Source organism: Canis lupus, chromosome 17, assembly GCF_003254725.2.
Source record: "Canis lupus dingo isolate Sandy chromosome 17, ASM325472v2, whole genome shotgun sequence".
Taxonomy (NCBI): Eukaryota; Metazoa; Chordata; class Mammalia; order Carnivora; family Canidae; genus Canis; species Canis lupus.
In genome coordinates, this window is record NC_064259.1 from 33896008 (window position 1) to 33922112 (window position 26105).

The 26105-nt window shown below is 36.1% G+C and overlaps 1 protein-coding gene across 5 annotated transcripts in view; it reads left to right on the top strand.

Annotated features, from left to right (window-relative positions):
* The window catches only part of EML4 (EMAP like 4), a 160609-nt gene that overhangs the window by 43689 nt on the left and 90815 nt on the right, over positions 1-26105 (top strand). For all 5 annotated transcript variants that reach the window (XM_049096208.1, XM_035700416.2, XM_025454057.3 and 2 more), the window contains exon 2: positions 24194-24376. In XM_049096208.1, coding sequence (XP_048952165.1) covers positions 24194-24376 — 183 coding nt within the window. The remainder of the gene's footprint in view (positions 1-24193; positions 24377-26105) is intronic.

Below are 26105 nucleotides of genomic sequence, written 5' to 3' on the forward strand. Positions count from 1 at the left end.
CTTTACTCCTGTTGATTGTGGAACTCCTGGGAACTCCAAGAAGCAGTAGCCAGTGCATTACCACTTGCTAATATAATGTATACTTTCATAAGTGGTAGTTTCAAATTTTTCTCCTAGCTTGGGGATAATAAGCTACTAAGACAAGACTGGTTAAACAAATTGAATTCTATAATTGTAGGGATACAGTCATATAGAAGATAGTTTTTAAATCTTCCTACAGTGATGCAAGATTATACTGAACTCATCAAGGCAATTGTCTTGTTTTATTAATAGATTTTTCTAGAGAAAACAGTCCTTGATTGTTAAGATTCATTCTTCCTAGAATTAATCTTTACTATAAAAAAAATCTTACCTACCTTCTTCATGTTATATATTGAGTATATTTCATCTTGTTTGGCCCTCTGTAGAAACAGATGGTTACTATTTTTCACGTTGTAACTTTAGATACTTGAAACCTAACATTTGTCTTTTAGGCTTCACTGTGCTTGAATTAAGTTCTTTACATAATACAGATCTAAACAGAGCTTTCTGCCATGAAAAAGATGCTCTCTGGGGATTGTTAAAATATGCTTCTGGACATTTGACATGTTTGTGTGTGCATGCATTTATTGTCTTAATGAGCAGTTAGGTAATTGCTATATTGCAATTTGAACTACATTGCCTGATGGCTACATTGTTGAGAACATATACCTAAGTATCAAATCTATCAACAAATGTATATGGCATAAGGAGAAAAAAATGGTCTGGATTTGACTTTTGAATATGTAGATTCACTTTGGGAAAGACATGGAGAATTTGATCTGGGCTCTGTTCATTCCATTTTTGGAAAATTCCTAGAATGCTAAATTGATCATGGGATTATTTTATGGGTCTTAGATCTGAAGTGGTCTAGATTATATCATCCTCTACTGAGTGGGCTTTAGGAAACCCATGTATTCTACACTTGAGAATTACTACTTGTATCTCTCATTTATGTGGATCCTGCTCAGTCTATCTGAAGAGAATAGAAGGCTGGAGGAAAGGAGAATTATATTTGTCCTGTCATATTTACTTTGGTGTCAGGCTTTCATACTTGGTTCCTATCTAAACAACACAATAAAATTCCATACTAGAAGTACAAGAGGGTGCTCCTTTAAATTTTGAGGATGCTTTATTTGACAATCAGAATGTGAGTTTAGGGGTGCCTGGGTGGCTCAGTTGGTTAAAGGTTTGCCTTTGGCTCAAGTTGTGATCCCAGAGTCCTGGGATTGAGCCCCAAGTCTGGCTCCCTACTCAACGGGGAACCCGTTTCTTCCTTTTCATACCCCTCCCCCATACCCATACCCATACCATACTATTTACTATAAATAGTAAATAAATATTTACTATTTATTGAGTAAATAAAATCTTTTTAATTTATTTTTATTTTTATTTTATTTATTTTTAATAAAATCTTTTTAAAAAAGAATGTTTGAATTTTGGATTTCAACCTTTTCTCCTTTGTTCTTTTCAAAGTCAATGAAAACTTTTAATATAGGTAAAATGTAGTTGGGTAATGTTCATTATATATTTTACTAAAAATTTAACTGAGGCACATTTGCCTAATTTATCAGTGACATCATTTAAACAGTGATGGCTCTTGGGAGTGAGGAACTCAGAGTGAACGTAGGTGAATTCTGAAGCCAAGAATAAGTTTAGTTGTAGATCTTGAATTGATTCATTATAACAGAAACCCCATCTGTTGAAGCACCCCTTTTCATAAGAAAACAGTTGAAAACCTTTTGGAAAAGCCTCTTTTATAAATTTTTAAGTTCTGCAAATCTTTAGCTTGTTTTAGTTTTGATACTTGATTTTTCTTTGAGCTTTTCACAAATTAAAAAGCGACAGATTGCATTTAACATAAAGTTTTTAAAAAACCAAATGTGTGGGGATCCCTGGGTAGCGCAGCGGTTTGGCGCCTGGCTTTGGCCCAGGGCGCGATCCTGGAGACCCGGGATCAAATCCAACGTCGGGCTCCCGGTGCATGGAGCCTGCTTCTCCCTCTGCCTGTGTCTCTGCCTCTCTCTCTCTCTGTGTGACTATCATAAATAAATAAAAATTAAAAAAAAAAACCCAAATGTGTGTTTATGTGTTTAGGTTTTTGTTTTGTTTTGGTACAGGAGCATTTGAGACTTCTTTGTGGCCAGAGGTAGCTGCTTCAAAATTTCTATGTAGGAAGGGCATAGGGGTGGCAATTTGTGGTGGGTGGGTGAGAGATGCTGTGAAGATATGTTCTGAAGCTATTTTCAAATAATCATGGTATTTTCACTCATACTGTATATTATAGATCATTCAAAGCAGCAAAGTTCTCTAAAAGTGATCTTATTTACATATGCATATATCGCACGTATAATTGAAAAAATATCCACATCAAATATATACAGTTTGTCAGTTGGAGAAAGTTGCTTTTTGGGTATCTTGGATAGAGATGCTGGTAGAGATAAAAGGAATTGGGAGAATAAAGCTACCAATTAGCTCCACCATCTGCAGAAATGTATTTTACCCCATTATGTTCCTTCAGCCTTATTTAGGCTACCATGACCACTGATCTGCACAGGTGTAACAATCTCCTATTTCTTAGCTTCCAGTCTCATTTCTTTTTTTTTTTTTTAATTTTTTAAAATTTTTATTTATTTATGATAGTCAGAGAGAGAGAGAGAGAGAGAGAGAGAGGCAGAGACACAGGCAGAAGGAGAAGCAGGCTCCATGCACCGGGAGCCCGATGTGGGATTCGATCCCGGGTCTCCAGGATCGCGCCCTGGGCCAAAGGCAGGCGCTAAACCGTTGCGCCACCCAGGGATCCCCAGTCTCATTTCTCTCAAGGATTTCCTTTTCCTTAAATCCGTCTAACTACCAGCGGATGAGCTACTTAAATTCCAAATTTCTTGTGGCCATTTCCCTGCTGTCCTCCAAGACAGAGGTCTTAAGAATGAGGTAAGAGATTTATTGGTGGTGCAGGAAAAAAATATTAGAATTTTTGTATTTACTTTTTAAATTCAAAATAAAGGAAAGAAATTATGCCTGACCTGTTTTGAATAGAATGATTAACAGGTTCCCTCAGTCCTGTCAATTAGTCATCTATCACCTAAGGAGAAATAGGAGTTCCACATTGCAGAGGAATTTACAGTGGAGCTCTTTCATTTACTCTCTCTGTGTTGCATTATATCGCCATTTACCTCTACCCTCTTCAGTGTGTTTACTTATTGCATTAACTGATTCTCACAAAATAAGTGGCTTTATAAAGATTTCTCTGAAGAAACCAGAGATTTAAATTGATGATGATAAACACAGGAGAAGGAGAAAGTTGGCACAGCAAATCCTTTTATTTTTGGTTCAAGCTCTTTGCCAGATACCTTACAGGTTTAAAATTAGTGATCTCATCAGGTCTGATAAGAAATCATCTCCCCAAAGTCAAAATCATTGAGAAGACTTGTTTGAAATATGTTTGAATTTTCCCTAAATATATAATATATAAATTTCCCAAAATATATAATATATAAATATATATATATACAATCACTTAAAATATTAACTAATAATCATTATTTACCAAAGCCAGGAATAGTTTGTCAAGTCTTAATAATATTCACCACTTTAGGGCTGCCTAAAATTCAAATATTATAAACATCTTGATGATTAAATCACACTGAGAAAATAAGGCAATATATGGAAGTGTGTGAAAGTAACAAAAAGTTATAACCACAAGATTAAAACACTTACTTCACTTGGAAGAAATAAGTATGCTGTGTTTTAGCACACAGACACACAGCAAACTCTAATGAGTATGAAGCAGGGCACCTGGGTCACTCAGCGGTTTAGTGTCCTGGGATCTAGTTCTGCTTTAGGCTCCTTGTGGAGAGCCTGCTTCTCCCTCTGCCTATGTCTCTGTCTCTCTTTGTGTCTCTCATGAATAAGTAAAATCTTAAAAAAAAAAATTATGAAGCAATTGCTGTTATTAGGAAGATATCTAAGATATTTATTTTTATCCATACTTTCCAAGTTTCTATTTTTACATATATTTTATAATGTTCATAACATATTAACACAATAGTTTATATTTGTGTATATATATATATTTGTGTATGTGTGTGTATATATATATATATATATATATATATATAAAATTTTAGGGTGTGAGCTCTACATTTAAAAGCATTTTAGGGATAGAGCTACCCTACAACCCAGCAATTGCACTACTAGGGATTTACTTCAAATATACAAATGTAGTGATCTGAAGGAGCCCATGCAACCCAATGTTTATAGCAGCAATGTCCACAATAACCAAACTATGGAAAGAGCCCAGATGTCTATCAACAGATGAATGGATAAAGATGTGTATATACATATACACACAATGGGATACTACTCAGCCATAAAAAAAATGAAGTCTTGGGCAGCCCGGGTGGCTCAGCGGTTTAGTGCCACCTTCAGCCCAGGGCCTGATGCTGGAGACCCAGGATCGAGTCCCACGTCAGGCTTCCTACAAGGAGCCTGCTTCTCCCTCTGCCTGTGTCTCTGCCTCTCTCTCTGTGTCTCTCATGAATAAATATATAAAAATCTTTAAAAAAATAAAATGAAATCTTGCCATTTGCCATGCTGTGGTTGGATCTAGAGGGAATTATGTTAAGCAAAATAAGTCAAGCAGAGAAAGTTATTATATGATCTCATTTATATGTGAAATTTAAGAAACAAAACAGAGGATCATAGGGGAAGAGAGGAAAAAATAAAACAAGATAAAATCAGAGAGAGACACGAACCATAAGAGACTCTTAATAAGAGGAAACAAACAGGGTTGCTGGGGAGAGGGGGATGGAGAGATAGGGAGATGGAGTAACTGGGTGTGATGGACATTAGGGAGGGCATGTGATGTAATGAGCACTGTGTATTATATATGACAGATGAGTCACTGACCTCTATCTGAATAATATAATGATATTATAATACATTGTAATTAACATGTTATCCAATAATATATGTTAATTGAATTTAAATTTAAAATTTTTTAAATGAGCAGTAAGGTTACATAAGTAAATTTAAAAAACATTTTAATCTTTATTTCTCTTGTCTTACTGAACTGAGCAGGATTACAGTATAAAACAGAAGTGGTGAGAGTAGACATCTTTGATTATTTTGTTCCTTATCTCAAAAGGAAAGCTTTTGGTATTTCAACATTAAATATGGTGTAGCTTTAGAATTTTTGATATATGCCTGTTACACTTACTGTGGCTGCATAATCAATTAAAAATTTAATGGCACAAAGCAACCATTTATTATGATTATAGTTTCTGTGGATTAGGAATTTAGATAGGGCATACCATGGAAGGCTTGTCTCTGCTCTGTGTTGTCTGAAGCCTTGACTGCAAGATGCAAAGGCAGAGGCAAAGAACCGTCTGAAGACTCATGTACTCGTATGTCTGTTGTTGTTGCTGGCTCTTTGCAGGGAGCCTCCTTTCCTCTCCACCTGAGACCTTCTAAGTGGTCTCACCATATGGGCTAGTGTGTGCTTCTTCACAGCATATCTGGTTTCTCTAAAGCAGGCATTCCCAGGTAGAAGCTGTATATCCTTTTTTACAATCTTGTCTCAGAAGTCATATAAGCATTACTTTTGCCATACTCTGGTTAGTCAGTCACAAGTCTTCAACCAGATACGATAGGAGGGAACACAGACCCTGCTTTTTGGTGAAAGGAGTCAGTTACTGTAAGAACACATCTGTGTTTATGTATGTGTTTGTCTAGCTAGCAAGAGTGTGAAATGCAGAAAATATCTACTACAATGCCTTTTTAAATCAGATTAAGAATTTTCCCTTCTGTTCATAGTATTTAACATTTTCATTTTGATGAATATTAATTTTCATGAAATGCCTTTTCTCTGTTGAAATGAATGATTTTATTTCATCGATTTCAAGAAATTCATCTTGGTTGTGATTTAATTATCTTTTTTATTTTTTATTTTTTTAAAAATTTAATTTATTTATTCATGAGAGACACACAGAGAGAGGCAGAGACACAGGTAGAGGGAGAAGCAGGCTCCATGCAGGAAGCCCGATGTGGAACTCGATCCCAGGATATGGGGATCATGCCCTGGGCCAAAGGCAGATGCTCAACTGCTGAGCCACCCAGGTGTCCCTAATTATCTTTTTTATATGTTAGTGCTTTTGCTTTTGCTTTTTTTTTTTTTTAAAGGATTTTTGCATTTTTGAGAGGACTGTGTCATAACTTACATCACCTGTATATCCTCCCATACACCTAATTATAGTGTTGGGCATATGGTAGAAGCTTGGAAAATAACTTTTTTTTTTCTGTCTTTCAGTTCCTTATCCAGCAATATCAAATCCTTTGAATATCATATGTTGCTGATTTTATTTAAAAATATTCCTTGTTCTCTCATGAATAAATAAATAAAATTTTAAAAAAATATTCCTTTTTTTTTTTTTTAATTTTTTTATTTATTTATGATAGTCACAGAGAGAGAGAGAGAGGCAGAGACACAGGCAGAGGGAGAAGCAGGCTCCATGCACCGGGAGCCCGATGTGGGATTCGATCCCGGGTCTCCAGGATCGCGCCCTGGGCCAAAGGCAGGCGCCAAACCGCTGCGCCACCCAGGGATCCCAAAAAATATTCCTTATTGTGGAAATAAGAAAAGGTTTTCTGAAAATGTAAACATAATTTGTCCTCACCTAGAACTCTTGACTAGTTCCTTATTTTCCCTCCAAAGTATGTTTTTATTTTCTATTGTAGATGTGTATCGTATCTACCAGCTTGAGAAGCTTCACTATAGATAAGCAAATGTTTTGAATCAAGTAGTACCATGAAAATGCTGGATTTTCTAATTTGGCACTAGATAAAAAATTTAATCTTCCTTATTTTCTCTCTTTCTGTAGCCATGGAGAAATAGACATAAAGTTAATATACCACTGATTATGGAGAAGACCATCTATACCTTATTAATAAAAATTACTCTGTCAGTAAAACTGATTTCTGCCCTTTGAGGAGAAATACCTTAATATTTAGTAAATCTTGCTGGATTATTCCTTCAGGTAGTTTATTAATCTACCCTTATTGTCAAAATACATAAAATTCTGATGCTAACATTTGGTATTGCCAGAGTTTACAGGTTTTGTTTATTTAATGGATATAAAATCATAGCTTGTGATTTTAATTTGTGTTTGTTTGTTTTTCTTTTTTTTTTAAGGATTACTTATTTATTTTGAGAGAGAGCAGGTGCGCATGAACCAGGATGAAGGGGTAGGCAAGGAGCAGAGGGAGAGAGAGAATCCCAAGCAGGCTCAATGCCCAGCATGGAGCCACCACAGAGTGCTATCTATCTCATGTTCCCAAGAGATCATGACCTGTGCTGAAATCAAGAGTTGGACATTTTACTGACTGAGTCACCCAGGCACCCCTTAATTTGTATTTTTAATTACTAGTAAAGTTGATCCATCCTCCCTCATTTCCTACAAACAAGTTTGCCTATTCATCTTTTTCACATTTTTCTATCAGGTTGACCTCTTTTCTTATTGATATTTATATATTTTTTGTATGTGTTGCAATATCTTTTTCCACATTGTACCTTTAAAAATGTTTCCTTGGGATCCCTGGGTGGCACAGCGGTTTGGCGCCTGCCTTTGGCCCAGGGCGCGATCCTGGAGACCTGGGATCAAATCCCACGTCGGGCTCCGGGTGCATGGAGCCTGCTTCTCCCTCTGCCTGTGTCTCTGCCTCTCTCTCTCTCTCTCTCTCTCTCTCTCTCTCTCTCTCTCTCTCTCTCTCTCTCCCTGTGTGACTATCATAAATAAATAAAAATTTAAAAATAAAAAAATAAAAAAAATAAAAATGTTTCCTTTTTGAAGTGAGAAGAACTAAATTTGAATTTGTATTCTTGGAATTTAGCATAGTGCCTGACAAAGCAGTCACACAGTAAAATGTAGAATGAATAAATATTTTACAGCAGTCTAAATATTTGTTATTTTTATAGCAATAATGCTACTTACTTTAAAAAATAGACTAAAATGTCATATACTTAGAGCTTAGTTAACATTCTAATATTTAGTACTTAAAATCATATTGTTTGGGTTATATCTATAATTTAATTATTTAGGAGTAATATTTTTCCTGATGGTTTATAGGTTTACATAGCTCTCTGATTACATTGCTTTAGAAAAAAATCTCATCAGTATTTTTTTTAAATAGCTTGTTCCAAGGTTCTCGGCCTTTTGGCTAAAATCAAGTGTAAAGGCAGACAGACACTTAACTGACTGAGCCATCCAGGCACCCCCAGCACTATATTTTTAACCATTATATACATACTAAATAAGTTTTCAGTTACACATGAACTTTAAATCCCAGAAACAATATTGTTAATGAAGACTTGATGATAAAATATTTTTCTTAAGCAAGACAGATACTACATTTTCTGCCAAGGGCTGATGATTTACCAGGAGGGGTTGGGGCAGGGGGTAGAGGGAGAGAGAAAATGTGAATGAGTGAGTTTAGGACTAAATACAGAAAGATAAGATTGAGTTAGTCTGAGGAATTGGGGAGGGGAATCGAGTGGGTTTTGTTTTGTTTTAGGAGAGAGACATTTTAGCTTATTTACTCATAAAAATAAAATTCTAGTGAAATAAGTTTTAAGTTTGTTTGGAGTCCTGGGTTGAGGCCTTGTAGTGCAAAAATATTTAACCTCTTGATTGAGCTGGATCTATAAAACTGTGGCAACAATAACAAAAATAGACTTCATTTGGGGCATATTGTGGCAGAGGGGAAGAAAGGGAGGAAGAGAGGGGGCAGGGGAGGGAGGGAGAAAATATCTCAAAGTCCAGCTACAAAAGAGGAAAAGGAGATATTCAGAGAAAGAAGCTAAAAGGGGAAGAAATATTTAGGGTACTGAAAGATAACCTGTCTTTTCTGTCATTTTCAGTCATTGGCCGAAATTGTTTCTTCCAGATCCTCTTTCCAGAAAACTTCTCACACGGTGGTTCTGTTTTTGCTAATACAGCCCCAGTACTCTGCATGTCACTCAAGTAAAACGAGTCTCTGTCTCACCCTTGTTTTATCCTGTCTTTTCTACTGATTCTACATTGCGGCTACAATAAATCAGCCAGTTTTTTGGAGGGTTGTAACTGCTATGGTGCTTTACAGATGTAGGGGAAAATAAAGAAATAACTTCTCTCCTAGGGGACTTTGAAGTATAGTTAGGAATTTAGGATGTAACTTTATTAAAAGATAATTAACAATATCCTGTACTATGATATGTCAGATGGTATAGATTTTCCACACTCAGCTCTGGCTCTCTCTCTCTCTCTCTCTCTCTCTCTCTCTCTCTCTTTTTTAATATTTAAAAAAAGATTTTATTTATTTATTTGAGAGAGAGTACCAGCAGGGGGAGGGTAGAGGGAGAAGGAGAAGCACTCCTGCTGAGCAGGGAGCCAAATACAGGACTTGATCCCAGAACATAGAATCATGACCCAAGTCAAATTCAGACACTTAACTGACTGAGCCACCTAGGCACCAGATCCCCTCTAGCTCCTTACCAGCTTTTTAGCAGGTGACCTTGTTTTCTACTTCACAGATTAAAACTGTAGGTATAGAACAAACATCTGTGCCTGCTTTGATCTTCTTCCCTTCCTTCATAGGTAAAAGTGTCCCTTTAAAAAAATATATTTATTTGAGAGAGAGAGCAAAAACTCTATTGTTAGAGAAGATATGAAGGGCTAAAATATAAAATATAGCCCAGGGGTGCCTCATTGGCTCATTAGGAAGCAGGGGGAGCGGCAGAAGGAGAGGCCGACTCAGGGAGCCCGATGTGGGGGCTTGATCCCAGGACTCTATGATCATGACCTGATCCAAAGGTGTACAGTTAACTGAGCCACTTAGGCACCCCAAACAGTGTCCCTTTTTAAGGCTCATTCTTTGGGCTGTATTCTCTCTCTCTCTCTCTTTTAAGATTTATTTATTCGAGAGAGAGAGAGAGAGGCAGAGACACAGGCAGAGGGAAAAGCAGGCTCCATGCAGGGAGCCTGATGTGGGACTCGATCCTGGGTCTCCAGGATCACGCCCTGGGCTGAAGGTGGCACTAAACCACTGAGCCACCCGGGCTGCCCTCTTTTTTCTTTTTTAAAGTTTTATTTCTTTAAATGGGGCACCTGGGTGGCTCAGTGAGTTAAGGGTCTGACATTTGGTCTCAGCTCAGGTCTTGATCTCAGGGTCATGAGTTCAAACCCCACATTGGGCTCCACTTAAAAAAAATGTATTATTTATTTAATCTATCTACCCCATGTGAGGCTCGAGCTTAACACCCTGAAATCAAGAGCTGCATGCTCCTCCTACTGAGCCAATGAGGCACCCCTGGGCTATATTTTATATTTTAGCCCTTCACATCTTCTCTAATACTAGAGTTTTGCTGTATGCCCTTTCATATTAGTACAGATCATTCTGTTGTTGATTCCTTCTCCAAGCTCTGAAATTATACTGCTCTTTTTTTTTTTTTTTTAAAGATTTTATTTATTTATTCATGATAGTCACAGAGAGAGAGAGAGAGAGAGGCAGAGACACAGGCAGAGGGAGAAGCGGGCTCCATGCAGGGAGCCCGATGTGGGATTCGATCCCGGGTCCCCAGGATCGCGCCCTGGGCCAAAGGCAGACGCCAAACCGCTGCGCCACCCAGGGATCCCTATACTGCTCTTAATAATACTTTGAACAAAACCCCATCATCAACCTTGCACAACACATTCCCCATCCCTCATTGATTTATTCCTCCCTTTCAACTTCAACCAAAGGCCTGAAAATATTTCTTTACCTCCTAGTCATAGTTGAGTGCATCACAGTCATCCTTCTGTCTCCATCACTCTACAGAAACTTCTCTACTTAAAAGTTCCCTAATAATTGCCAAATCCTATGGACTATTTTCAGTCCTTGTCTTTTAATCTTGATGAAGTCTTTAAAATTATGTCCCTTTTTGAATCTATGATTACCTTCCGGCAGTTTTTATTCTGTATTCTGTGCAGGTTCCTTTTTTCTGGCTGTGCTTAAAGTAACCTTGGCCCTATACTCTTATCACTCCAAATCTCAATCCTTGTAACTAGCTAGCAATTATATTCTAATATAGTTCCCAAATGTACACCTTATACTTTAGGCCCCCCCCCCCTTTTTTTTTAAGATTTATTATTTATATGAGAGGCAGAGGAAGAGGAAGAGAATCCTCAGACTCCCTGGTGAGTGTGGAGCCCACAGAGTGCTTGATCCCAGTGCCCTGAGGTCACAACCTGAGCCAAAAGCTTAACCAGCTGAGCCACTCAGGTATCCGTTTAGGCCTCTATCTTAAGACTTGGACCTTAAGAAAAAAAAAAAAAAAAAAAAAGACCTGGACCTAGTTATGCTTTCGTTACAGTTTTGACCTCGGACTGTAAAGTCAAACCTCCACAACCCACTCATCATTCTACTTGCTCATTTCCCATCTTGTTTCTTTTTCTTTAATCCCTATCTCAATGAATGTTACCTTAAACATTTACTCTGTTGTCCAATTAGAAACCTAGGGATCATCCTATTTTTATTTTACTTTTTAAAAGATAATTACTTATTTGAGAGAGAACGCGCACAAGCAAGGAGAGGGGCAGAGAGAGAATCTCAAGCAGACTCTGTGCTGAGTATGGAGCCCAACAGGGGGCTTGGTACCAGGACCCTGAAATCATGACCTGAACCAAAATCAAAAGTCAGACGCTCAACCAACTGAGCCACTCAGGCACCCCAGGGTCATCCTATTTTTAATTCCCTCATCAAATCAATGACCATATTCCATCAATTCTGTTTTGAGTATCATCTCTTAAATCTATCCTTGCATTTCTTTTCTTTTTTTTTAAGTTATTTATTTGGGAGAGAGAAACATAGGTAACGACAGAGAGTATGAGAAGGGAGGCAAGGAAGAAGCAGGCTCCCCACTGAGCAGGGAGCCCCACATGGGGCTTGATGCCAGGTCTCTAGGATCATAACCTGAGCGGAAGGCAGATGTTCAGCTGACGGAGCCACCCAGGCACCCCTATCCTTCTTTGCATTTATAATTTCTAGTGGAACAATTCCTGGTGTTAAAATTTTTATCTCAGCAGCATCTTGAAAATTTTCTATATATAGTGGTACTGAAATACTTGAATGAATGAATAGGTCTTTGGAAAAGATACTTGACTGTAATAGTAAATAAAGAAGATAATTCTTGAGCATAGAAACTAAGCTGAGATTAGGAACCACACTTTTTTCTGGCCTCAAATCAGATTTTGATTTGAGAAGAAAGGAATGTTCAAGGTGTATAATATACAAATTAGTAGTAATCTACAAGTGGAAGGTGGTGTAAAAAAGTCCCATATACTGATGTATAAGATGAACCTTTTTGTTTTGTATTAGAAAACACTTGTTATAGAACTTCTTAAAACCCTTTTAATCTTAGGAGGCTGTGAACTATCATTTCATTGTGCTACATGTATTGTAAAGAAGAGTAGTTGACACTTAAATTATAAAACAAGTCTTATATTTGTCTAGAGATTGAAGAAAAATATAATAACCTACATTCTGCTTCAGAGCCTCTCATGAGTCAGTAGCAAGATTTTGAACTCCTTTCTAGTTTGTGCCAAGCACACCACATTTCTTTTGTATCATATTTCCCATTCCGTCTGCTTTTATTTTACCTCTGTGATCTCTCCTAAATGTCCTTTGCTTCAAACACATTGTACCCTCCTTGGCCCACTTAACTCCTGTTAATCTTTCAGGCTGCTCCCGTACTTTGATGAATCTGTACCAGGTATTAAGGGAAAGAGAAGTACTTTCTCAAGTCTCACTTGAGGAAACACTCCTGTGATGGTTCCCATTATATTCCATATAGGCTTTTTGAAAATGTTAAATCTGGATTACTTCATTTTTTCATCTTTTATCAGCTTTTCTGTTAGTTTATCCTTGACTCAGTTTTTGTTGCACAGCTCTTAATGTTCAGTTTGGTTTAGGTTTTTCATCCATTTCTTTCTTTTCCTTTCTTTGTTTTTTTTTTTTTTTTAATTAAATTTGCCAGTGTATAGTATAACACCCAGTGCTTATCTCATCATGTGCCCACCTTAATGTCTGTCACCCAGTTGCCCTATTCCTTAACCCCCCACCTCCCCTTCTGCAATCCTTTGTTTCCCAGTTAGGAGTCTCTCATGGTTTGTCTTCCTCTCTAATTTTTCCCCACTCAGTTTCTCCCCTTCCCTTATGGTTTCTTTCATTATTTCTTATATTCCACATATGAGTGAAACCATATGATAATTGTCTTTCTCCAGTTGACTTATTTCACTCAGCAGAATAACCTCCAGTTCCATCCACATTGTTGTAAATGGTAGGTATTTATCCTTTCTGTAGGCTCCATCCATTTCACAGTATTTTTTTGGTGTTCGTGTGTGTATTTGTGTCTGTGTTTATACCAGTCCTGTTGTTTCTGTTTAACTTTGAGTTGATTTAAATTTCCTTTTCTCAATTATAAAGCTTTCTAAAAGCAACTAATTGAAGAAATAAACCTCCAATAGCTTAGTTTTGACACTTCCCTCCATGAATTAGCTCTTTGATTAGCTTTAGAAGTAAAGAAATTATCAAAAGAATAAATTCATATTGCATTCATTAACTTTAACTTGGTTTTATATTGGTTTTGTAAGACTGAGTCAAGATTTATAATTTGAATTCCCTTATACATTTACATTATTGCGAGTACAAGTAGTTTAAAATTGGAATATCCAACCAGTTGATTATGCATTACTATTATAGGTTACTTACTAGTGCAACTGTATTATTTTGCAGTAATTTGGAGAATTAGTTAATTAAAAATGTTCTCATTGTTAATTCATCTTAAGTGAAATGGTTATAATGAGTCAGCCATGTTTTAACACTAAAGTTTCAGAAATCGTTGAAAAGCAATAATTCTTTTAGTTTATTTACAGTTCAAGTAGGTTTTATTTTATTCAAGGAAAAAGGAAATGTGACTTGCCACTTTGCAGACATATTGTTTATTTTATTTCCTAGTACAGAAAATATGTTGCGGGCTTTAACTCTTATTTATAGAAACTCTTTAGTATGTTTTGTGTTTCAGTTTCGGAAGACAAAAACTGAGTTTTGTATCTGAAGCGATTGTATCTTATCCTTAACTGATTAAAAGAAGATAAGAAAAATAGTGTCTTAGAACAACAAAATTATTGTAGTGAATATTCATGTAGTGTCTTAATTCATGTGTTTCTGCCTATGTCTGGAATTTAATCATTCCTCAAAGCAGCCCAAGTTTTTTGTCTGTATCTTTTACCCCCCTTTTGGCTGCAAGTTCTGTTTGCTGTCTCCTTCAGGGTCTTTGTTGCTCTTTATAAAGAAGTAGAAAACTTATTCTTCAGAGAGCAAAGGGGCAGGAGAAGAGCTATCTTAAGAGGTTTTTATTTGTGCCAACATAGAAGTGCTTTGTGGTAGGCCATCTGGACCGGGAGATTTCCTCAGAATGTAAAGTATGTCGTGAGATTTAGAGAGCTGGGATTTGCTCTGGAACTATCTGGGAAGGCAGCAGGAAATACAGACAGAACTGGTTTATATTGCTTGTAACGTAGGTGGTAAGAATGGAAGACAGCTTGCCTGGTCTCGCTTCAGTGTGTGTTTCCTCTACACTTATGAACTTCTGCACTGGTAACGTATCTTTCCTTTCCTAGGAATTCAGACCTGTCTCATAGACTGTACTCATGACAAAAGAAGTCTGAGGACTTGGGAATGCATCTAAATCCATTCTCTCCCCCGCTCCCCCCTCCTCTCTTTAAACATGTGTCAATAATGGCATAAGTATTTGCCTGTATATCTTCATAAAGTACTTAAGACTGAACTCACTGTATAAACAAATATAATTGTATTGTGAGGGCAGAGTGGGCTTTACTCAATTTTTTCTTTCCCTGCCCCCCCAAAAGGATGGCCATTATTATTATTCTTGAGGGAAAAAATGAAAACAGCAGCTTTTAATGGAAAATAATCTAAAAATGCCTCTCTAATAGCAAATCATAAATTGTGTAATTAAGCTTGATGTCTGCTTCTCTGAAGCCTAACCAAAAAATTTCATCAGAAGCAGAATTATCTGTTTTTAATTATTTTGTGTTAAATTAAGTAAGAGTTGCGGGGGGGTGGGAGGCCATTTTAATTGTGAATGAATCCTGGTGATACAGTGAAGTAAAAGTCCTTCTTGGGACCAGCAACCATACCCAGAGTACTGCAGCAAAAATGTTTTTCATTATTTTACTCAACAGAGCTCTCTTTTAATTTATATTAGTAGATGAATTTTTAGTAAAACTATATTACAATGAAAAAAGTTGTAAAAATGGAAAATAAGTTAGCATTATTTGTATTATTTCATTAAAGCCAGAAATCTTACTTTCATATAATCATATTGTTAACTAGAAGTAATTAATGTTGTCATTTGCTAACAAAATAAAACAGCCAAGCTTTTAACATTTGAAATGCTTTATTTAATTAAAACTTGTTGGAGAGACAAGTGTGATTTTTGGAAGTAGATTATGATAAATAGGGAACCTTGTTTCCTGCATAAATATAAATACATCTTGCTGTTTTTATGGATATACTTTCTTTGGTTTATTTCCACAAATAAATTTTAGCTGTTGTAGAATACATAGTGCATGACTTCTTGATTATAGTCCTTGAATACTTCTGTCTTTATGCAATAAAATCTGAAGACAACCAATTCCAATTTAGAACAAAACAAAAAAATCATTTAGGTTGTTAAGTCCCTTCTGATAGGAATTTACTGATGTGACAGGTCATTTATAATTGTGCTTTGTATTTTGAAGAAATAATGTTTAAAGACCGGGTCTTCTTTTGAGTGTATTGTATTGACTTTTGTGTCTCTTCTTAGCCTGAGAATATTCTTTTGAACATCATTATATTTATATTTATACTTTTACAGAAATACTTTAATTCACTATGCTAAAAATCTACAAATTAACCAAATTTGCATTGAAAATTTACAAAATAGGTTTACATCACAGCCTAAATTAGCTTAGCTTTTTTTTTTTACTGAGAAAATAATTTAAATTTTGTTTACACAGAATTGTAATAAGTGTGCAGAAAATTCATCTAAAATAGTATAAGAGGGGATCCATGGGTGGTGCAGCGGTTTGGCGCCTGCCTTTGGCCCAGGGCGCGATCCTGGAGACCCGGGATCAGGTCCCACATCGGGCTCCCGGTGCATGGAGCCTGCTTCTCCCTCTGCCTGTGTCTCTGCCTCTCTCTCTCTCTCTGTGTGACTATCATAAATAAATAAAAATTAAAAAAAAAAAATAAAGAAGGTTCTATCAATGCAGTTGCAAAAACAGCAGTGAAAGCCAAGACATAAGGCAGAATTAAGATATTAAAAATAAATAAATAAATAAATAAATAAAATAAAAAATAAAAGAGTATAAGATAGCAAAAATCCTCAGAAATCCTGCTTCTCAGACATATACCTGTGGACTATAGATCTGTATGTACATGTAAACCTAGGGATATACAGTTCCACACAGAATATACTATAATTGTTTGCCTAGCAGATTTTTTGTTCTTCATAGTATGGTGTCACTCAGCTTATGGTTAGAAATACACATCATCCTTTTTAAGAGCTACGTAGTATACCATAGTGCAACCATTTATTTAATCAGTTGCCTATTGATAGTCCTTTAAGCTAGTGCCATATTTTTTTAAGTTGTAAACAGTGCATGGTATTACTGTCATTTCATGTTTCTTCATGCTAACTAGCTCTTCTGATCTTCTAATCTGCATTATCTTTCTACCCAGTAAGGCCTGCAAGTGTCTTTTGTTTTTTTTTTTTTTTAGGCCTGCAAGTGTCTTAACATTAGCAAAGGGAGATCAGAAATGTGTTCTTTGGATGGTATTGTGTATTGAATAATACACTTTTCTGAAATGGGCTATGTTCCCCACCAAAGATTTATAGGCAAGTAAGGGTCCTACCATTAGCCCTCAAAACTGTCATAAAAACCATCTGGTTTAGTTGTTTCTATGACAAAACCTCAGAGTTTTTTTGCAAGTACAACTCTACTTTTTATCTGTTTTGGAATTCAATTTGCAAAGATGATTTCATTGTTCTTCAAAAAATAAAGTGAGGAAACCAACTCTGATTTACTCATCCCCAAAGTTGTTTTCAGAAGAGAAAAATCACTTGACTCCCCTCCCCCGCCAAAGCATAATACAATATATGTTTTGATTGTTTTTATGACAAAGATGTTATATTATCTGCAGATACCTCCCTATACTATCGAGATTCATACATGATGTTGCATGTAGCCATAGTTTACCATTCTGTAATATTCTGTTGAATGTTTGTATCACAGTTTATTTACCCATTTTACAGTTCATGAACATTTAGCTCTTTCCCAGTTTGTTTTTATTTTGAACTATATTACTGTAAACATTTTTGAACGATTATCTCTTGGTGTATGTGTTAGAGTAGAGACTGGGAATCCCTGGCAGACAACTTGTTTTGTAAATAAAGTTTTATTGCAATGGAGCCATACCCAGTCATTTACGTATTTATTAGTAGCTGCCTTTGAGTAGTTGCTACAGAGGCTGTATGGTCTGGAAAGCCTAAAATATTTACTATCTAGCTCTTTAACAGAAAACCTTTGTTAGCCCTAGTATAGGATAGGATATATACACCTAGGAATGAAATTTCTGGGTCATTAGATGTGTGCATTTTCAGTTTTAGCAGATAATTCCATAGTTGGATTTTTTCCACCCAAAGTCTTTGAAACAGTTTACCTACTACCAATAATGTATGAGTTACTCTGTATCCTGGGGAACACTTGATACTGTCACACTTAAAATGCTTTGCCAGTTCAGTGAGTATAGGATAGTATTTCTTATGGTTTTAATTTTCCAAAATTATTAATTAATTGAGGTGATTGAGCCTTATTTTATATACTCATTGGCCATTTGTTCCTTTTCCTTTGAGATGCTTGGTCAAGATTTTTACCAAATTTTCTGTAGGATTATGTCTTATAATTTGTATGAATTCTTTATTCAAGTTACTAATCCTTTACCGGTTATAGGTGTTAAAACTGTCTTCTCCCAGTTTTTAAATTGATTTTTCTCCTTATTTTGTCTTTTAGGATATATTCTGAATTCTAATGTAGATATATCACTCTCTGGTTTATGCCTAGAACTTTCTATGTCTCACTCATTTAGAAACCTCCCCTCTATTTCCAGGGTATGAAGATAGTCCCTCTTACTTTGTAAAGGTTTTATAATTTTGCCTTGAGCTCTTTGATCTACTTGGATTTGACTTCAATATATACTTAATTTTAATGAATTTGTAAATTTTATTTATTTTTTTTTAATTTTTTTATTTATTTATGATAGTCACACACACAGAGAGAGAGAGAGAGAGAGAGAGAGGCAGAGACATAGGCAGAGGGAGAAGCAGGCTCCATGCACTGGGAGCCCAACGTGGGATTTGATCCTGGGTCTCCAGGATCGCGCCCTGGTCCAAAGGCAGGCGCTAAACCACTGCGCCACCCAGGGATCCCTGAATTTCTAAATTTTAATTTAACTTGGAAACTTTAGCAATTAATTCTTTGTGTATTTTTTTTTTTTTTCAGCTGGAATCTTTTTCTCACTTTTCTTCTGGGCCTCCAGTGACACAAATATTATGGCTGAGACTGTTTTTTCCTCTGTTTAGTTTGTATATATCATATACATAATGGATGTGTATGTAATATTCATATCTAATATAATTTTTTAAATGGAGAAGTCCTAATTTCAAAGAATATTTTCTCTTCTTATGAATAGTTCAGAAAGCTTGATTATTTAATATCCCATAAAGTAGGAAATTAGATTGAGAAGGAATGTTGCTATAGACAGGTATAGTTAATCTTAACTACAAAGAGGAAAGCAGAAAAGGTAGGGAGAAAGATTAGAAATTTGAAAATGTTATTCTTCCAATTATTTTTTTATTATTATTTTTTATTTTTTATTTATTTATGATAGTCACAGAGAGAGAGAGAGGCAGAGACATAGGCAGAGGGAGAAGCAGGCTCCATGCACCCGGAGCCCGATGTGGGATTCGATCCCGGGTCTCCAGGATCGCGCCCTGGGCCAAAGGCAGGCGCCAAACCGCTGTGCCACCCAGGGATTCCCTTCTTCCAATTATTTAATTAGAATTATAGTAGTCTTTAAGGCATCATTCTCTCACAGTGCTTATAGCACAAAGTAATATTCTCAGTGAAGATGGAGTAATCTAGAAGTGACTAAATTATAATTGCATGCCCTTGTTAGGAAGGCAAGAAATCATTTTATTTTGGAAAGATTTATACAAAGTCATTGGCACTGAAAAGGTGCTAGAATGTATAGGCATGTCATATTCTGATGTGATGCTGGATTGACAACTTTTGGGTATTTAGAATATATTTATCTCTGCAAAGATAATGTATTTCTCTCTCTCTTTTTAAAGATTTCATTTACCTATTTAAGAGAAAGAACAAAAAAAAAAGGAGAGAAAGAACAAGCACAAGTGGGGAGAGGAGGGAGGAGACTCTCTGCTCAGCATGGAGTCTCCTCCCTCCATGAGAGGGACACGAGACTGGATTCCAAGACCCTGAGATCATGACCAGAAGGTTGACACTTAACCGACTGAGCTACCCAGGTGCTCCTACAAAGATATAATATATTTCCTAACTCAAAAGCCAAATTAACTGATTCATTATAGTAAAAGCTTAATGAACAGCTATGATTGTAGTTTTAAACTATAATATTGAATATTGAAGTTTACTAGTTACTGATGAACTCCTTTTTCTCTCCTTTCACCTACCTCAACCCCTGACCCCACAGTGAATTTAACAATCCTTGAGAATTCATTTGTAGTTCATATGTTAGCTTTCAAGGCTAGAAACCATTTTGAGAAGGAGCAAAGACATCAGAGGCTACTGTGGTATAAGGAAAAGGAGCTAATATACTTAAGAAAAGGGAGTATAAAAACCTCCCAGAGGGGTGCCTGGGTGGCTCAGTTATTAGTTAAGCTTCTGACTCTGGATTTCAGCTCTGGTCATGATCTCAGGATTGTGAGATTGGCTCCATGCTGGGCATGGAGACTGCTTAAGATTCTCTCCCTCTCTGTCTGTCCCACACTCCTCTTTCTCTCCAAAACAAACACAAAAACAGAAAACCAGCCTCCCAGAAAGTATATATTTTATTACACACTGATATATTTTGTGAACAAGAATGTGGTGGATTAGAGATGGAGAGAAGAAAAAGAACAAAGTTTTCAAAACAGAGCGAGAACTATGCATTCTATAAAGTCATCTGAGGGAGGAACTCTAACCTCAATTTGCTGTGTGACCAAGAGTAACTCACCTGATTATTCAGTCTTAGTTTATTTATCTATAAAATGGCAGGAGAGGTTGTTGGTCTTTCAGAGATAGTCTGTTTTCTAGCTTTAGTGATCAGTGAGTGCAAATTTAATTGCCTTGTATTCTAGTATGTTTTTAAAATAAAATTGGAACGGTGCGTGGAGGAAACTTTTAAGAACTCAAGCTTCAGAAGTGATGCATTTTAACTTAAGATTAAGTAACAATACATTTTTATGGTGACTTTTAGATAATATGGAAATTCACTGAAAAGCAAAAATTACTTTTTACTCCTATCTTTCTAAATCTTTCTCAGTCAGGAATAACAATCACCAGTTGGATGTGTAACCTTCTAGACCTTTTCTATGTGTACATTATAAAGTTTTTTTTTTTGTTAATTTTTTATTTATTTATTTATGATAGTCACAGAGAGAGAGAGGCAGAGACATAGGCAGAGGGAGAAGCAGGCTCCATGCACCGGGAGCCCGACGTGGGATTCGATCCCGGGTCTCCAGGATCACGCCCTGGGCCAAAGGCAGGCGCTAAACCGCTGTGCCACCCAGGGATCCCCTATGTGTACATTATATACATTTTTAAATACAAAGCTCTTTGGGTTGTTTTTTTCTAGAAGTATATTGGTGCATATGTATATTTTAATAAAATAATCAGTATGTATTGTTTTGAAATTTGGTTATTTAAGTTGTCTTGTAGATCTTTCAAATTTTTAGTTTATATACCTACCTCATTGTTTTTAATTTTCTACAGTGTGAATGTATCATAGCTTATTAACCACATCCATGGACTTTAGGTCATTTCCAATTTTGTGACAGTAGTAAACAGTGTAATAAAGAGTATCTACACAGCATAGAAACTTATTGAACCCTAACTACATGGCAGTACTGTGCATTATTTTATCTAAAAATTTCAAGCCTAAGGTAAGTACTAATTAGCATGAAGAAATTACATAGGAGGAAACCAGTCACAGAGCTGGCAAGTAGCAAACAGATTTACTTAAGCCATGTTCATGCACTTCTCTTCCATACATAGCTTTTGTTGGATTCCCAAAGAGATTCTTGCTCTTGAAGAGGTCAAGAACCAAGATTTTAGCCAGGAACGGGTTACAGAATTTTAGAACTATGAGAAACTGTGGGGATCAACTGTTGTGCTCTTTTGTGTCTCCACTGTTAATGACCTGTAATAGATTACCCAACGGGGGAAATTTGAGAGTGCAAGAAGGAGCATTGTGATAATGTTTATACTAGTACAGCAAATACATTTGTCTTGGACAGATTGAGATACACAGACACTGTAACTCTGTCCTGGGCCACCATCACCTTTCATGTGGGTTACTATAATCGCCTCCTGTCTGGTCTTATATTTACTCTTATTCTGTTCCAGCCCATTCTCACACAGCAGCCAAAATAACTTTTTCAAAACAAAAACCCGAGTATGTCACTCAGTAGTTTAAACCCTGTTAGTAGCTTTGTGAAAAATATATTTGGTCCTATGATTATTGTAAGAATGCAGTGTGAAATAGAGTAAAGGGTCCTTATATCGTGAGTCAAGAGTCCTGTGTTTGAGTCTCAGGTATCAAGACTAATTTGGTGACCTTGGGCAAGCTATTTAACTTTTCAGGCTGTTTCCTCAAATATATAGATAGTGTGAGGAGGGGGGATGTGGTAATAAATATGAAAGGTACAGTACAAATGCAGGACAGTGTTAATAGTTAACCTTGGGTTGGTTATGTCCTTTGAAAACTGTTCTTTGTGTCTTATCACAGTATCTAGTAGGTCATGTTAGGATATTTACAACTGAACCACCTTTCATGTAACTGTCCAAGTTTCACATAATAAAAACCTCGTCATTGAGGCACCTGGGTGGCTCAGTTGGTTAAGCATCTGGCTCTTGGTTTTGGCTCAGATCATGAGGTGGAGCCCCGTATCAGGCTCCACAATCAGCATGGAGTCCTCTTGGGATTCTTCCTCTCCCTCTGTCCCCCACTCCCCTGCTCACATACTCTTCCCCCACCCCTAAAACAAATAAATCTTTAAAAATAAATCATAGTGGCATAATCCAACACACACAGTGTTTAGCTGGACCACTGTGGAAATGAAAAAAACCTGAAATGTTAAAATTTCTAAAGTGAGAGAGTGAATTGTTCTTACTAGTCCTTTTTTAAGCACCTCAGAGTTTGACAGAACTGCCTTTTATGTAAAAAATGCACCCATATATCCCAAATTATAACTTTGGTACTCTTCTGTTGTATTTTAACATTTATTGGATGTCAGACATGTCCTAGGCACCTTCCTCATAACCTGTGTAAAGATGAAGAAATTGAGGTTCAAAGAAGTAAAATAATTTGCCTAAGATTATACAACTAATTGTTATTAAAGTCTAAATTGAAAATAATTTTTTCCTTTACCAGTAATTCTCAAATATTGTCCATGAAACACCTCTAAAGGCAGAAGAGAGTACATATGTATTCCTGAGACGTCTGTAGGCATATATGATCTTAAACTTGAATATTGTTTACTGCACCATAATAGATGGTGATAGCTTTGCTTTTTAAATGCTGAGGATTCTTTTTGTTTTTTTAAAGTCTGAGTTAAATTGTCTTTTTAAGAAGATGAATAGCACATTATCTCAGTATGAGAAAAATTGCACACTGTGCCTTATTGGGTGAATGACTGACTTGGTTTATGTCACTCTGATCCAAACCATTCTTATGTAAGAACCTGAATTCCCCTCTGATTTTTCCAGCTTATGTGAATTAGCCAACAACAATTGAAGTTTCTTTATGTTTGGGTTCTGACTGAGCCAACAGTTTGTTCTCAAGTTACATAGCTTTGGAAGTAGTTTGTCATTGCCATGTTATAAACTTCATTTAAATAGTTTTTTTGTTATTATTGTTACATACCTAAGGCAAATAAATACTTGCTATGTAGTTTAGACACCACACTCCCCTCCTCACCTCCAACTACCTCCCTGCCCTAAGAGATTGGGACATCAGGGGGTTAGAAAGAACTGCAAGAATATATCAGCAATATTTTGTGCCATTTTAGGAGTGTAATAGTAAAGACAGAAATAAAGAGTGCTTTCTGATCATTGATGCTGAAGGTGAGTGGTTTCCAATCTGATATACAAAGCAAAACTGAAGTGATTTGTACTCCTTTTTTATTTTCATAGAAAAGTGGGATAATGATGTAATTAAAAAGGATGCTTTGGTGGGGCAACTGAGTGACTCATTTGATAAGAGTGTCCGACTCTTGGTTTTGGCTCAAGTCGTGATCTTATGGGTCATGAGATCCAGCCCAGAGTCAGGCTCCATACTCAGTGGGGAATCTACTTGAAGATTCTCTCCCTCTACTCCCCGCCTTGGGTGCATATGTGCATGTGCATGCTCTCTCTCTCTTTCAAATAAATAAGTAAAACTTAAAAAAAAAAAAAAAAGTGCTTTGGGTAGTTTACTGTCTTGTAAGTTTCCAGAAGTCTCCAAAATGATATTTTTCAAGAACATTTTAATGAAAAAAACAGTTAAGGTGATATATAATAATAGAGAAAATTTGATTATGGGGAAATTTTTCATAACTTTAATTATATGCCAGATATATGAACTTTTACTATTTTTAATTCATTCAAATAGCTATGAAAATATTTATAGAAGTTAATCTGTGTAAAAATGGTGGTTTGGGCTTTTTCCCCAATTTTTATCATCTTTTAAAGAGTTACCTGAATAGATCTTATTTAAGTTATTTCTTAAACAGTTCACTTTAAAAAATCCATACTTTATTTTATAGATGATAGTATTTCTGCTGCAAGTACATCTGATGTTCAAGATCGCCTCTCAGCTCTTGAATTACGAGTTCAGCAACAAGAAGATGAAATCACTGTGCTAAAGGCAGCTTTGGCTGATGTTTTGAGGCGTCTTGCAATCTCTGAAGATCATGTAGCCTCAGTGAAAAAATCAGTTCCAAGTAAAGGTAATTGTATATTAAAGTAGGAGGAGTCTTGCTTTTTGCAACACTTTCTTTGCAATATTTTATAAAACTTGTGTATTTTATCAGTGACATTGAAACTGGGAATAATATAATCTATAGTTTGTCTTTTGGATTAGCTGTGATTGTAGTTTGTTTTTCAATTCCTTTTTATTCCCAAGATATTTTGAAAGTTTACTCTTTATTATTTTAAATGGGAATTTTTTTGTAATACCACTGGTTGGACTTACAGGCTATTATGTCATAGTATATATATGTGTGAATTTAGTATCTTCCAGTTAGGTAACAAATTTACTGAGGGCAGGAACTGAATCTTTGCATCACCCATAGTAATTAGCATTGAACATACCAAGTAGGGACTCATATGTACTTTTTGAGTCAGTCCTCTCACCTTTACAGAAATTATAAAATTATAAAAATCATTATAATTTAAGTAGCCTTATCCAAGCCTTTGGTGGTCATTCGTGAGCAGAATCCTGAAGAATTTATACTCTGAAACTTAATACTAACCCCAATACAATGTTAATTTTAACTTCTAGATATTGAGTGTTTTGTAGGTTGAAAGAAACAGTCATTAGGATGCTATTACTCTGAGTTGGGAGCAGATACTGTGTAGCCTGCCTTTCCCTTCCTCCAATCACCCAGAAAGAATTTAAAATTCTTTCATGTTAATCAAACAATTGATTCTATTATTTCATATATCTTACTGATTTTTTTTCATAGAGTACGTGGACATAGGTGTAATTATTCCCCATTTTGGCAATAGCAAAAGAGACTGAATTCTGTTTCTGAATATTCGGTTAGAGGTATATATGATGTGAAGATAGACACATATAGGTCACTGAATTGCAGGTCTAGTGTTAATGCTAATGGTGGCTAGCAGTAAGAATTTGGGAATATTCAGTTTATGGATAATAGTTGAAGCCATAGAAAGAGGATATAAAAATGAGAACAAGGCTCTGGAGAGTTGTGTTGGGAGCCTGTATTTCAGCAAAAAAAGAGTGATTCCTCTTGTCAGATGCTACAAAGAGGTTGAATAAAACAAAGACTGAGAGGTGACCATTGGATTTAGCAATTATGAGATTGCTAGAAACCTCCACAAGCAATTCTAGTGGAGTGATAGAATTGCAAATCAAATTACAGTATTTTGAGAAGCAGCAGTTGAGGAGAATTGTGGAGCAGAACAGCACTGTGGCCATGCTTTCAGAAAATTTGCCTGGGAGAGGAAGATGGTAGTAGGTAGAGGATGTGTTGAGGACAAAAAAGACAGGAGAGAGGAAGATGATATTAGTGGGAGTGTCAGTGGAGGGTGGTAATTGATGAGGTAAGTTTCCTGAGAGTTTGAGCAAGGATCATAGAGCAGGTAAGAAACTATTGGCCTTAGAAGACTACTACTTCTGAGATAGATTAGAAAGAGATAAAACGAAACAGAGGCTAATAAACATTCACAGTTTTCAGGGCTGGAACTCTACTCTTCCTCAGGAGTAGCAATGCTCTTTAAGAAGGTAAAACTGTTTCTGGGTGGTGAAAAAGGTGGGTTGGAATGCTGAGAGAATGGAAGACCATAGACATATGAAAAAGATTGTTGAGTTACCTTGAGAGCATGGAGGTGATTCATTCGGCCTGGCTTTGTGGTTCTCATTCTTTTTCTTTCTTTTTTGTTCTTTAACTTATTTTTAGTTTTTATCGTTGAACTATATAGTTGACATATAAT